This window comes from Cuculus canorus, chromosome 3 (genome assembly GCF_017976375.1).
Source record: "Cuculus canorus isolate bCucCan1 chromosome 3, bCucCan1.pri, whole genome shotgun sequence".
Classification (NCBI taxonomy): Eukaryota; Metazoa; Chordata; class Aves; order Cuculiformes; family Cuculidae; genus Cuculus; species Cuculus canorus.
The window spans coordinates 38,181,906-38,196,705 of record NC_071403.1 but is presented as its reverse complement, the minus strand read 5'-3'; the positions used below and the strand labels follow the sequence as shown (position 1 = coordinate 38,196,705).

The window sequence follows — 14,800 nt, the reverse complement described above, 5'->3', positions numbered from 1 at the left end:
AACCAATAAAAAATATTTACACCTCTGTGAAATGACATTTGCTGAAAAACTGGTATTAATGTATGCAAAAATATTATTGTGCTTGTGTGTAAAGCTTACAGTTGTTTTTTAATTAGAGTTGTATTTTCTATGGTTTGCTTGTTCACAGAAACTTTAGTAGTGCAAACATAATATTTTTTACAAATACTTGTAAATTGCAAAATGCTAGTCTTCTAGTAGTAAAGGTTGACAAGGAATGGTTTTGTCTGTCTAAATCATTAGGATGAAAAATAAAGTCATATCCAAAAACATGTTGGATGAGCAATCAAGTCCATAAAGATTCATGTTCACCTTCTTCTTGCAGGACATGTAGTTGTTTGTGTTTTAAACAGCTGCTCTTCCTGAAGTTACACTCTGATTAAAAAGAGATATTTTCTTGTTAATCCACCCGGTGTCTGAAGTAACAGCTAAAAATAAAGAAAAAAGAGCCTGAAAATCAATATGTTAGACTTTTATTTTTTGCTTTCATTAAGAATAGAAAGCAATGCTGTCAAGGACTGAAAGTAATTTCCTCCGTCAGAAATCTGTCAGAGTTGGGTTGTTTGTGTAACAGGACCAAAAGAGATCCTGTAGATTTAAGTTATTGAATAATCATTTATTTAACAAAAATATGGTCTAACATCTGAAGGCTTATTCAATGAAAATATATCTCTTGGACCTGGAATTAAGTATTGACATTAATAAGGTCTATACACCCTCTAGTACCTGTAACTCAGAGTTAAAATCCATTATTTGATTTTACAAATATAGTCCCTCCATCACTTTGGTGAAATAGTAAGTTTATATAATAACTCCAGATTATAGATTTATTGTGGATTTTATTATTATTTTTTCTAGTAATTCACAGAGACAAACCTGAAAAACAAGAAAAAATTGAGCGAAGGGAACCCCTAAAGGGTATGTATTCAGCATTTAATGTTCTTTTTTCACCAGTGATTCAAAACAGTCTAATTGATTGATCCTTAGACTCTCCTTATGAATCCCAATTATGTTTAAGGATGGACAAGGTGTTGTGAAAGCCATCTGAAAGGAGAACGAGGATTTTAAAAGCACTTTGAATTAATCACTCTGCAGAAAGGCTAAAATGATAGATATTAATTAATAAGTTTTCACTGCATTATAATCTTATGTAAAAGACGCACAGATCATAAATAGATGCCTTCTTTATTTATCTTGAATAAATCCAAGCATAATATTTGTCTTTGGGAATACTTTGGAGCAGAACGTACTGAGTAGATTATACCGTACAGGGTCTGGTTCCTGGAGGCATTCTGCTTGAGAGACCTGTCTTAGAAAAAGATTTCCCCAGACTCATTTCAGAGTTGTCAGGGAGAGTGTGTCAGAAAGAATTTAGTAATTTGCTGTTGATATATGTCAACAACAAATTACAGATACACCTGTTGTAGGAGTCAAAATCAGGAAACTGCTTCCTCTACGCCCAATAGTCACAAGTTAGCTCTGGGATCCAAGAGCCATCACCTAGTTTGAGGCTTTGTGAGGGACTTTTTGGCAAAATGAAATTTTGTTGGAACATACCTACTTGTCAAAACACTTTAAGTCTTCTGAATACATGTCCTTTTTGTAGGAACTGATTAATGAAGTCTCAAGCTGGAGGAAGAAACCCATTCTGGAAGATCAAATAGGTCATAGGTCATAACAAATCACCTGAAAAATGGCAGACTCAATATCCAGCCATGGGTTATTTATTTCAGACCAAGGCCATGAATTTCACAACCCAACTGAACATTCACATTCCTGAAATCTGTGCCTGACTAAGCCTTTCTAATGGTCCCTGATTGGAGATTTTCCAGTTTATTTAAGTAATTCAAAATATATTATGTTAGCAAGTCTGACTCTAGAGATTCATGGCAGGTCCGAAAGCTCAAGTATCTGTTAGAATGAATATTTATTACTAGAAAATGGAATGGTGGAAAGAAAATAATTTTTTCTCAGATTTGGAAAAATTACAGAGCAAACACTACAATGTTCCATATTACAGAATGAATGAGCCATTAAGACTCCTGGTATTTTGTGGAAAACTTGGGAAACTCTTCAATTTTATTTGATAGCAGGAGAATGTTTAATTTTTTTAAAAGTTTCTTAGAACAAGAAAAAATTAACCCATCCAATCTCAGATAGACAATAACTCCTATTAATATTCTGTCTGTCTGCTTTTTATCTTAAAGTGAATGTATTACCTAATTTTTTTTTAGTGAAAATTGGTACTAGAACACTACTCCTTATAGAGGTTCTCTGTATTCACAGTACTAAGAAACATTTCTTTCAGATCATGTCTTTCTAACGCCCATTTCATTGTAGTGTGACTAGAAGACTAAAGTTTCACTGCATTCCTATATTTAAGTGCATATTTTCTACTTTAAATACATTCCCTTTTCAAGATTCAGGAGAAAGTAGTAAGGAGAGAGTAAAGGAGAGAGTAAAAAATATCCCACTCCAACTTCTAATCAACTTCTGAGATTAAGTTTAGGAAATGTATCTAATGACACAGAAAATTAGAAGTGTCGCAGTCAAGGGATTCAGTTACCTATGTCAGGAACACATGCATTTTATCACTACATTCCTAAAACTGGTTAAAGCCTGAATATTCTCCAGCCATGTTCTTTTGCTTCCAATTAGATATGAAATTCGTGGTACTGTAAAAGAACTTCCTAAGTTTCTTGTATTTGACAAGGGGACTTTTACTAAACTGGGATGAAATCTCTGCAGGGTTAGAGTTACAGCCATCTTGCAGTTTCACAGCTGATTCATCTGAAGTGCTCCAAAATCCACGTTTATTTCCCATTGTCTGGAAAATTATTGTGTAAAATCCTGAGAAAAGTCAGTGGAAAATGTTATGTGATTAATACATAATATAGTTTCCACTGTCATAATGTCAATTTTTACTTTGTGCATGCTGGGCATCTAATTATGGCTCTGAGATCATCATTGCCAGGGTCTGATCTCAGCTAGTGTCCATTACCAGCTATCTGTATCCATTGCTAGCTATCCCTATCTGTTACTGGCTATCCATTTCAAGCCAGCTGGCAAACGACAAGCGTGTCATTTGTGCATTACTGTTCTTATGCTCCAGGGTATTTACAAGCCTCTGCCTGAAAGAATATGGAGTGGCCCTGGTGATGTCCTCTTTCTACTACAGGCTGCAGCATTTACTGTAAATGCTGCCTTAGAGCTTGACAGTTTTACAAAAGGCTCCCTTTAAGAATGGACAGATAATTGCAAGCAATGATCTTACTGTAGTAAACTGCATGCTACTATGACTTTCACGGTAAGCAGTAACATGTTAGATAGTTGTCTGCTCAAACTCACCTAGTATGATGTGCAGAAATGCACGGGATACTTCAAGAGTAAGAGTTTGCCACTTTGCCTCCTAAGGCGTATCTTGGTAGAATTATTTTTGGTTCTTTTCTGAAGGTTGTTATTTTGATTTTGTTGTTTTGTTTGGGTTTTTTTAATACATATATAAACACACATTTCTTCTTTCCTAGTGACACATAAAGACAAACTGGAAAGACAAGAAAAAACAGAAAAAAGGGAAAGGCATGCAGGTAATGATTTAATGTCAGAACTTATTTTACATTTCGAGGTGCACCAGAACTAACTGTCTACTCAACTTCCATTTATGTATCCCCTTGATTGGAAAAAATGTTACAGTGCTTTATGAATTAAAGTCCTAAGATTATACCAAGGTTTGCAGACAGACAGTGTAGCATTTTCTGTTCCTTCTGCATGTTTGTTGCTTTTTTTCTGAGGAAAAGAGATAACATATTTTATACTCTGGATTAGTACAATCTCCCAGTAACCTCTGAGTATTTCCAGCACTCACAGTAAGTATGGTTGCTAAGAGAATATGATAATCAGGGAAGAACACCTCAAAAGCTGTATACGAAGGTAATGAGGCGGGACATGTGAAAAAACCCCTACATTTTAAACACAATACTGAGTAGGGTTGTTGTGTAGGTACTAAATAGGACAGGACTAATTATTTAAGAAGTTTCTTGCAATAAATAGGTACCTAGCACTGCTTTATCTTCTACAATTCTTACTTTCTTTTCAAACATCAACACAAGACTAGAGAATACCTAGCAATGCTCATGCATATATTTTAGTGTTCTCAGTATAAACTCATATGCTGGAGTCAAATAAGCAGCTGAATGTTTTCACAAGCCTGGTACCTCAGAGGATATGAACACACATAAATATCAGTTCTGCCCACCCATGAACAAGTTACTATGTAAACATTAATCACACAAAAATACCAAATCAGAACACACATAGGAGAATATTCCAGAGTACGTACCACTCAGTGACTATTGCCCAGACCAGATATATTCTGAAACCTGAGCCAGAAATCTAGTCACTATAGTGTACTTTATTTCAATTTGTAAAGTGGAAATTAAAAGCAAACAGAAAGCCCTAAAGAGAATTAGTTATAATGCAACTGCAATTAGATCTGTGATTAATTATAGTGTTTAATCATTCATAGCTGGAAAAACTGTTAGTTGTTATGTGGAGTTCAGAAATTCCTTCAGAACTGAACCAAAGTAATAAACAAGAAAGATCAAAATTAACAATAGACTAAAATAAAACAGTAAACAGCGGTGTAAACAAAATATAAAAAATAAACCAGTAAACAACATAAATAAGCACAACTCTTTGTGACTACCTTCTTTCATGGAATTAGTTGGAGAAGCGGGCTAGTGAAAACCTCATGAGCTTCAACAAGGTGGAGTGCAAAGTCTTGCACTTGGGTAGAGCGAGCCTTCAGTATCGATACAGACTCGGGGATGAAAAGATTGAGAGAAGCCCTGTGGAGAAGCACCTGGTGGTCCTAGAGGATGGGAGGCTGGACTTGAGCTGGCAAAGTGCACTTGCAGCCCAGAAGGCCAACTATATCCTGGGCTGCATCAAAAGAAGTGTTGTCAGCAGGCTGAGGGAAGCCATTCTGTCTTTCTACTCTTCTCGGGTGAGACTGGAATACTGTGACCAGCTCTGGAGCCCTCAGCATAGAAAAGACACGGACCTGTTGGAGCAGGTCCAGAGGAGGGCCACAAAAATGATCAAAGACCTGGAACACCTCCCCTCTGGAGAGAGGCTGAGAGAGTTGGGGTTGTTCAGCTTGGAGAACAGAAGACTCCAAGGAACCTTATTGCAACCTTTCAATAGTTAAAGGTGGCTTATAAGAAAGATGGGGAAAAACATTTATCAGGGCCTGTGGCAACAGGACAAGGGGTAATGGTTTTAAACTAAAGGAAGAAAAGTTTGGACTATATATTAGAAAGATTTTTTTTTTTCACTGAAGGTAGTGAAACAGTGGAACAGGTTGCCCAGGGAAGCGGTAGATGTCCCCATCCATGGAAACATTCCAGGTTAGGTTGGATGGGGCTCTGAGCAACCGGATCTAGTTGAAGATGTCCCTGCTCACTGCAGGGATTTGGACTAGATGACCTTCATCGTCCCTTCCAATCCAAACTATTTATGATTCTATGATTACAATTGAGCCAGAAAGACCATTCCTCCTCCAGCCAATGCAGAGAGTTCAGGAGTGGTGGTGACTTTTTTAAAAGTTTAAATCATGTGTTTTGGCATCAACAGCAGAGAGCAGCAGTTGGATCGGTCTTTCTGGTACTTTGCAGGGATAGACATGGTGCCTTGTTGTGTTTCTTGATACCTTTTTCTCCTTTTTCTTACTTAAAATGCAACATTTTTTTTTTTAATAACCATTAATGCTGTTATTTATTTCTAGCTATTCAAAAAGAGAAACCTGAAAAGCCAGAAAAAACTGAAAAGAAAGCACCTTCCAAAGGTAACACGGATCATTATTAGATGTTGTTCAATTTTAAGTATTCGGTGCTTATATATTTTAGGAGACAGTGGAGATGAGCATTTAAAGTATAAAGTTCTTCTAGTCCATGCTGTAGATTTTTTGGGTACTCTCACCTTTACTTGAGCAGGTCTTGCTCAGCCCCTCAGTGAAGTCTTGCTCAGCATATATTTCTTGCTTAGTTCTCCTGTTTTGATGCACAGAGGTAATTATGAATCATTCTTGTGCAGCTAAAGGAATAAGCCTACCACTATTACATTTGCATTCCTTGGCATCTTTTCCTCTACAGTGGGATTCAGTAATTTGCTTGCAAAGAAGGCTTTCTCGTGTGTATCAGTTTTCAGTCTAGTGCAGACATAATGCAAGAGTGTTTACTGTCTCTCAGTCTGGGTCTTCTATGACATCCAAAAATAGATTCTCATTCTCTTGCCTCTCTTTTTTTGCAATAAAATTTTCATTTTAGTACATGATTTGTACTGTCCTCCATGGCAGAAGTGGCTTTGGTTAAGATTTACTAATTATCATATATATTCTGAAGCAATATACTGTGTAAGGAGAGATTTTCTGTATTCTTTTGACTGATAATTTCAACTTTAGCCATTATTTGGACAGGAGTGTTTAAAAAAAACAATCAGCTTGCCCTATTATGCAATTTTTTAAAGAATAATATTTATTATTAGTTGGCATTTGAATGTTTTCACTCTGAGTTTTTCTCTTTTTTTTTCTACATCCACTCATTTTTGGAAGCTAGGTATTTCTGTAGTTAATTTATTTTTCACTCTTTTTCTTTTCTTACTTTTATTCAGTAAATTCTTGAAAAAAACACTCTATGCAATGTGTCTTAATATCAGTCTATTACAGCATTCTGATTAATGTCAACTAATTAGATTTAGTTTGAATCTATTCAGACAATATAGATTCAAATATACAATTCAATCATTGGACTCAAGGACAAATGCAAAACAAAAAGTAGGAGCGAAGAAAGAGAAGTTCAATGAAGATTTAAGGTCTTAAAAAACTTTGAAAGGTTGCCATTGTCCAGCTTCTCTTTAAAAGCGATATTTGGTCTTTTTTTCCTACTTTTAATATATAACTGGAAAGCGTGTGATTTTTCTATAAAGTGAAATCACACGAAGTAATCCAGACAAAATAAATGCCCACAGTGTCTGTGTAGATTTGAAAAGCAAATAACTTCAAGGATCACTGAGTTATTCCTAATGAGCAGCCAGCCTGTTTACTCATTTATCTTCTGCTTGCTAACCAAATAATCACTTACAGCTTTAATGTGTTTAATAGCAGCCGTGACTCTAGTCACCGGCCAGAAAATTTTATGAAGAATTGAGCTAGGGAGATTTTCTGCTGCAGTCTGACACATAGGCGTGCTACCCTCTCCTGAACTGTTCCCATGCCATGCAAGCCTCTGTGTGTGGAATTAGTGCACTAGCACACTTGTTGCCCTTAGTGCTTCCAAAGGCACATTTCTGCTGGCAGTTTGCTGAGCTATCCACTTCCAGACTCACACCCATTTTTTCTTCTCCAAACTGGATCAGCTACCAGTAGTGCTGAGGGGCCATTTCTTTCACTTGCAGTCACTAGAAAATGAGAATGCTCAGGTCCAGGCCAACTTCAGGGAATAAGCATACTGAAAATTGAGTGGCTAATTCCCACATAGCAGAGATTTTCTCTACCTTCAACAAAAAGACCTCGAATACTTCTTTAGTCCTCTCTTAAAGGCTCCAGAAAGCTCCAGTGATAGGAATGCAATTTAAATACATCATCTAAGAGAGAGCTATCTTGAAAATACATAAAAACAAGTCTAATTATCAATCACAGCTTATGCAGGTAGCAATTCCAGGCTGGAATTCAGTTAGAGAGGATGTTGCTATCACATAGTTATCACTTGAAAGAAGTGTAATTAAGTCTCAAGAATTGTTTTATTCTGGCAATATGCCTGGATGGCAGACAAGAAAGGAAAGATAGAAGTCTCCATGTAAAATTTTGACAGGTGTTCTGGAATATAGCACTGTATATGTTTACACAGTGTATTCTGTGCAGACACGAACTCACTCAAGGTGGGCTCTGAAGTGAGCACTAGGTTTGTGGCTGTGTTTGTATGACAGTGAGCCCAAGTTAATAAAAACCCCTTTCTGTAAGATGAATGTAGTTGCACAAGTTCCTGTTGGCTGAGGCACAAGAAGATCAAGCCTGTGTCTGCTCAGAGCTTGAGCCGAGCAAGTTTGTGTCATCTGGAATGTGCAGTGTAAACATTCCTTACAAGACTTCAGATCTCTGTGACTGCCTTGTCTTCTGATTAGATGAGTCTCAACAGATATTTTGAAGATTTTTACCCCAGCGTGTGAACATGAGTAAAAGAAGCAAGATTTTTGTAAACAGAAAAGCAGGAATCATGAAGAAATGTGACAGTGTCCGGGATATGGTCGTGTTTGAGCAATATTTTCTCATTCTTTTTCATTTGTGGGGGTTTGTTTTTCTATTTCTTAACATACAATTCTGCTCATTTCTAGTAATTCAAAAAGACAAACCTGAGAGACATGAAAAAGCTGAAAACAGACCTCCTCCCAAAGGTATTTATTTATTTATATTACATCTTTTTTCACTGGAATTTACATTGAAGTTCATAAACATGATTTTATTGGAGCAGAGACTATAAAGTGTATGAAAAATCAACTACATGACAATATAATGAAATTAAAAGCAAATTTGAATTAAAATGTCTTTAGAACATCCAGCGTAAGTTCTATGCACAATCTCTTTTGAAATTTCAAAGATGAAAATTAAATGCCTAAACTATTATTTCCCTGAAAAAGGAGCAGGCCTATCTGTAAGTGATTTGGCATACTTAGGTTTGAGGAAGGTTGAGTTGAGGAAATTCTTTCTTCACTAGCAGGAATATATTTGGTCATGCCATGGCTTTGTTTGAAAGTAAGAATTGTCCCTCATAAAAATATCTATACTCTGTTTTAGAATAATTAGAACTATTCAGTTCACATATTGATAAAATCAGTCTACTCAGTTCTAGTCAGCAGTGACTTAATAGAAATGAAAGTCCAGTCTTACAGAGGACATGGATGTTGCATCATTCAAGTTTTGTCTTGAGGATGGAGACAACCACTAAAGGAATTAGTTTAAACCATGTTCAGAGGCATTTTAAACTACTGCTGGATTTTTAACTGAAGTGAAGAAGAAACCCTCATATTGTCAGCATCTATGTCTCAGGTGAGAAAAAGCTGCTGATATATAGGAGCAGAAGGAATACTCCTGGTTTCACCAAATTCTAGTGTATCTTCAGCCACTGATATTTACAGTTCAGTAGTTATGCTTGTATACCATAGAATAATAGAATCATTAGGTTGAAAAAGACCTCAGAGATCATCAGTTCCTACCATATCTGTCCACTACTAAATCATATCGCTAAGCACTTCATCTACCCATCTTTTATATCACCTCCAGGGATAGTGACTCAACCACCTCCCTGGGCAGCCTTCTCCAGTGCTTGACAACCCTTTCGGCGAATAAATTTTTCTTTATGTCCAGTCTAAACTTGCCCTGATGCAGCTTAAGGCCATTCCCCCTTGTCCTATCACCTATCATTGGGAGAAGAGACCAACACTCACCTCTCTACAACCTCCTTTAAAGTAGCTGTAGAGAGCAATAAGGTCTCCCTTCAGCCTCCTCTTCTCCAGGCTAAACAACCCCAGTTCCCTCAGCGTCTCCTCATAGATTTTTTCTCCAGCCCCCTCACCAGCCTTATCGATCTTCTCTGGACACACTACAGGACCTCAATGCCTTCCTTATAGTGAGGGGCCCAAAACTGAACACGGTATTCAAGGTGCGGCCTCACCAGTGCTGAGTACAGGGGGAGAATCACTTCCCTGGTCCTGTTGGCTACACAATTTCTGATACAAGCCAAGATGTTATTGGCCTTCTCGGCCACCTGGACACATTGCTGTCTCATGTTCAGTCAGCTGTTGACCAACACCCCCAGGTCTTTCTCTGCAGGTAGCTTTCAAGCCACTCTTCCCAAGCCTGTATTGCTGCACGGGTTTTTTGTGTCCCAAATCCTGCACTTGGGCTTGTTAAACCACATGCCTTTGTCATCCCATGAACCCAGCCTGTTCAGATCACTCTATAGAGCCCCCCTACTCTCTAGCAGAATCACAGAATTGTTTAGGTTGGAAAAGACCTTTGAGATCATCGAGTTCAACCATAAATGTAACATGGTGAAGTCCACCATTAAACTGTATGGCTAAGCACCATACCTATACCTCTCTTAAATGCCATCAGGGATGATGACTCAACCGCTTCCTGGGCAGCCTGTTCCAATGCTTGACGACCCTTTCGGTGAGATAATATTTCCTTATATCCAGTTTAACTTCCCCCAGCACAACTGGAGGCCGTTTCCTCTCATCACATCACTTCTTACTTAGGAGAAGAGACCAATACATGCTTCACTACAATCTCATTTCAGGTAGTTGTAAGGAGCGATAAGGTCTCCCCTCAGCCTCCTTTCCTCAAGCCTTAACAGCGCCTATTTTCTCAGCTGTTCCTCATAAATCTTGGGCTCCACACCCTTCACCAGTTTCATTGCCCTCCTCTGGATGCACGCCAGCAACTCAATGCCCTTCCTGTAGCGAGAGGCCAAAAACTAAACATAGTATTCGAGGTGCAGCCTCATCAGCACAGGGGGACAATCACTTCCCTAGTCCTGCTAGCCACATTATTTCTGATGCACACCAGAAAGCTCTTGGCCTTATTAGCCACTTTGGCACACTGCCAGCTTATATTCAGCCAGCTATCGACCAACACTGCCAGATTCTTCTCTGCAGGGCATCTTTCCAATCACTATTCCCCAGGCCTGTAGTGTTGTATGTGGTTATTGTGACTGAAGCGCAGCACCTGGCACTTGGCGGCTTTGTTAAACCTCATACAATTTACCTGTGTCTATCAATCCAGGCTGTTCAGATTCCTCTGCAGAGCCTTCCTTCCTTCAAGCAGAACAACACTCCCACGCAACTTGGTGTCATCTGCAAACTAACTGAGGGTGGGCTCAGTCCTATTGTCCAGATCATTGATAAAAGATATTTAACAAAACAGGCCCCAATACTGAGCCCTGGGAAACACCACTTGTGACCAGTCACCAACTAGACTTAACTTCTTTCACTGTAACTCTCTGGACGCAGCTATTCAACTGTTTTTTTTACCAAGCAAAAAGTGTGCCCTCCAAACCATGAGGAGCTGGTTTTAACAGGAGACTACTGTGGGAAACTGCGTCAAAAGCTTTATTAAAGTCTAGGTAGACAACATCCATGGGCTTTCCCTCATCCACCTTGTCATAGAATGAGATTGGGTTAGTTAAGCAGGACCTGTCTTACCCAAACCCATGCTTTCCTAAACCTTCTCTGCTGCAGGGCATGTAGTGAATTGGCCTGTCTCAGATTAGTCTTTCAGGTTGGGTATAGATGTAGACTCAAGAACTCAAGTCTTCTTGGTCTGAGATCTAGAATTGGTGCATAAAACAATGCTCACAGATAGCTGTACTTCAAAACAACGACATTTAGAGCTTTCAACAGAATTTGCCTATGATTTCTGAAGTCTAAAGTTACTCAGATTTAGCCTGGAATTATTTGTTTGCTTCATGACCAACATTTGTCTCTGTAGTTTAAACCAGAAAAGCTAACATATTGCCACTACAAATATCGACTATTTACGATAGGTTATTATCCTTAGCATCAGCGAAATACTTAGTATAGGACTGAAGGTAAAACTTGTTTGCATCTTATATTTCTGCCTAAGTCTTTCTGGTTTGGGGGGGGATTATAGCTTTCATAAAATCTGAGGAAATTGTTAATGATGAAGAAACACTCATTAGTAATAACATAAGATAAAATAAATGGTATTGAGTATTATTTGGGGTAAAAAGAATGTCACTGAAAGAATTTTTTTTTATTACTTGCAGAGGAGAAGAAAGTAAAAAGCACTAAAGTGGAAGCAAAAGTTAAAAGGGAAGTGAAGGATGGAAAAGGAGATGCAAAGACACCTGAGAAGGTCAAGCAGACAGAGACTAAAACAACAGAAGTTGGGCTAATAAAGGCCAAACCGAAAGTTAAGGAGGACAGAGCTCTTCAGACTGTAACTAAATCAGAAAAGAAAGGTAAACAAAAGCAAGAGGAAACAGATGAAGATATTAAAAAGGTAGTAGGGAAGAAGCAGAGAGAATGGAGTTAAAACTGACAAGGAGCAAAGCTCATCCATGAAAAGGAAAAGTGCAGTACAAATAAATTCCAGATGAACCTCAGATCACTAGAAAGAGGCTAACAAGGATAAAATAAGCTTAATCTAAATAACTAGAATATTCTGTTTTTCATGGCTAAAAATTCATTTTAGTTTAAATTCCTCTTTACCAATGACAAATTTCTCTTCAGTTAGGCCTGAATATTCATGGATTTGCTGAGTAGAACATTATGTAGAGTATTGCTAGTAAAGTTATTTTAGAAAATACAAACTGTCTAATGACCTATTGGGAATTATGTTTTGTTTCTACATCTGCATATGACTTCAGTAGTAATACAGAAAGTAGCAGCAGAGGAAAGGGAATGTAATAATTTGTATTACATCAGATTATATGAGGCATTGTCTTGTCAGGTATTTTATGATGTAATGATCATAGAAACAGAATTATAAAATCATAGAATGTTTGGAATGGACCTTTAAAAGCCATCTAGTCTAACCCCCCTGCAATAAGCAGGGGCAGCTTCAACTAAATCAAGTTGCTCAGAGCCCTGTCCAAGCTGACCTTGAATATTTCCAGGGATGGGTCTTCTACCACCTCTATGGGCAACCTGTTCCACTGCTTCACCACCCTCAGATTAAAAATTCTCCCTATATCTACTCTCCTCTCTATTAGTTTAAAACCATTACCCCTTGTCCTATTGTTAGAGGCCCTGCTAAATGTTTTTCCCCATCTTTCGTATAGGGTCCCTTTACTGGAAGGCCAGGATAAGGTCTTTGTGGAGCTTGCTCTTCTCAAGGCTGTACACCACCATGTCTCTAAGCCTTTCCTCATAGAAGAGGTGTTACATCCCTCTGATAAGTTTTGACCCATCTCTGGACCTGACAGATCCATTTCTTTCCTGTCCTGAGGGTTCCAGAGCTGGATGCAGTATTCCAGGTGGGGTCTCATAAGAGCAGAGGGGCAGAATCACTTCCCTCATACTGCCGGCAACACTTCTTTTGATGCAGCCCAGGATATAGTTGGCATTTCTGGGATGCAAGCACACATTATCTGCTCGTGTCTGGCTTTTCATCTACTAGTACCCCAAGTCCTTCTCAGAAGGGCTGCTCTCAATCCCTTCATCCCCTAGCCTGTGTTGATATGGGGTGCAGGACCTCGCACTTGGCCTCACTGAGCCTCATGAGGTTCACACAGGCCCACTTCTCAAATTTGTCCAGGTCCGCCTAGAAGGCATCGCATCTCTCAGGTACATCAACCACACCACTTAGATTAGTGTCGTAATTGCATACCTGCCAGATGTAATTTGATGTGAACAGTTTCCAAAATTATCCTAAAAAGTAAAGTCATTAGCCTGGTGAAAGGAAGAAATTAAGTGATAAAGAATTCACATGCATCAAACACCAAACGGAGGAGTTAACTACATATTTCTCTTTGTCAGAGTTCTTCCAACCCCAAGTTGCAGTGACTGTCCCCTGATTTCCCTGTGGCTCTTGTGTGGCATTAAGTACAGTTTTGTATGAATGAAGACGGCAGGACCTGCCTCTCTGTACAAATTGCCACACAGAAGGCACAGGATTATTCTGACATTAATAGAGGCAGCTCAGCATTGCAGAGGACGCTTATCTGATCCTTTCAGCTGATAACCACAGATAAATCGTTATACCTGAGCATCAAAGCAGTCATTCCTGCTTGGATATATGAGTCTGCCAGGGCAGAATCTCTCAGATCTTCATAGCCATCAGGTCTGGACTCTCTAGGAGCTGCATAAATATGTTTCTACAAATCTAAGAGATTTTGAGGCATAGCACCTTTTCTGAGATGCATAGTGCACTGAAGCAGTATTTTTTTAACATTTATTTATATTCTAATTAATTTTAGTTTTTACTTGAATTACTGGAGCCTTTGAGGCACAAAATCAAAGCAGCATCGTTTATGCTGATTGTTGTGACCAAGGAGAAAGTTCAGCAAATTTTTGAGGTTTTTTTCAGTTTGTTTCTTTCAGTTTTTTTCTTTCTCTGACAGATTTTCAGTGTACAGTGTGATCCAATCCGTGCTGTTCAGTATAAGGCTCTCAAAAAGCAGTCATGTGCAGATGAGGCACTTTAATCCCTGACAGCAAAATATTTCAAGTAAGTAGGAGACAAAGATTAGAAAGAGCGATAGAGAGTGGTGGTGGATAGTTTTTTGTTTGTTTAGCGGTTTTTTGTGCTTCACCTCCCACCATTTTAACTGATAAATATTAGCAAAATGATCCATCTTAACATCAAAAATTCACAGATCCCTTTGTCAGTCTGCTTTAGATTGTGGTCCCAATGACTGTGCAAGTGAAAGTGGGAAGGAGCACCTGGAGTGAAGGAATAAAGGAGCCTCTTCAGCTGCCCTTATCACTGGAGATAGGGCTACACAAATTCAGTGAAAGCTGACTTTTCTACTTTCATCTTTCACTTTTCCACCATAAGCTGCTGCTGCCCAGCTGGAGGCTCTGAGAAAATTCAGTTCATATTTCAGTCCCACTGTGACCCAAAGTGAACGTAATTTTAAAGTCAGTATGGCTTTGCCAAGATTTCCTGATCCTTCAATCCTACTTCTCCTTGCTCAAGGGAGTAGTTCTGCCAGCTTTTCTACAATGTAAAAAATATAACAGTAGTCACAGAAGGTTGTTATGA

The 14,800-nt window shown here is 38.5% G+C and overlaps 1 protein-coding gene across 6 annotated transcripts in view; it reads left to right on the top strand.

The window, feature by feature from the left end:
• The window catches only part of TRDN (triadin), a 107,108-nt gene that overhangs the window by 71,965 nt on the left and 20,343 nt on the right, over window positions 1-14,800 (top strand). For all 6 annotated transcript variants that reach the window (XM_054061943.1, XM_054061947.1, XM_054061944.1 and 3 more), the window contains 5 exons: window positions 877-936; window positions 3,546-3,605; window positions 5,804-5,863; window positions 8,407-8,466; window positions 11,859-12,053. In XM_054061943.1, coding sequence (XP_053917918.1) covers window positions 877-936; window positions 3,546-3,605; window positions 5,804-5,863; window positions 8,407-8,466; window positions 11,859-12,053 — 435 coding nt within the window. The remainder of the gene's footprint in view (window positions 1-876; window positions 937-3,545; window positions 3,606-5,803; window positions 5,864-8,406; window positions 8,467-11,858; window positions 12,054-14,800) is intronic.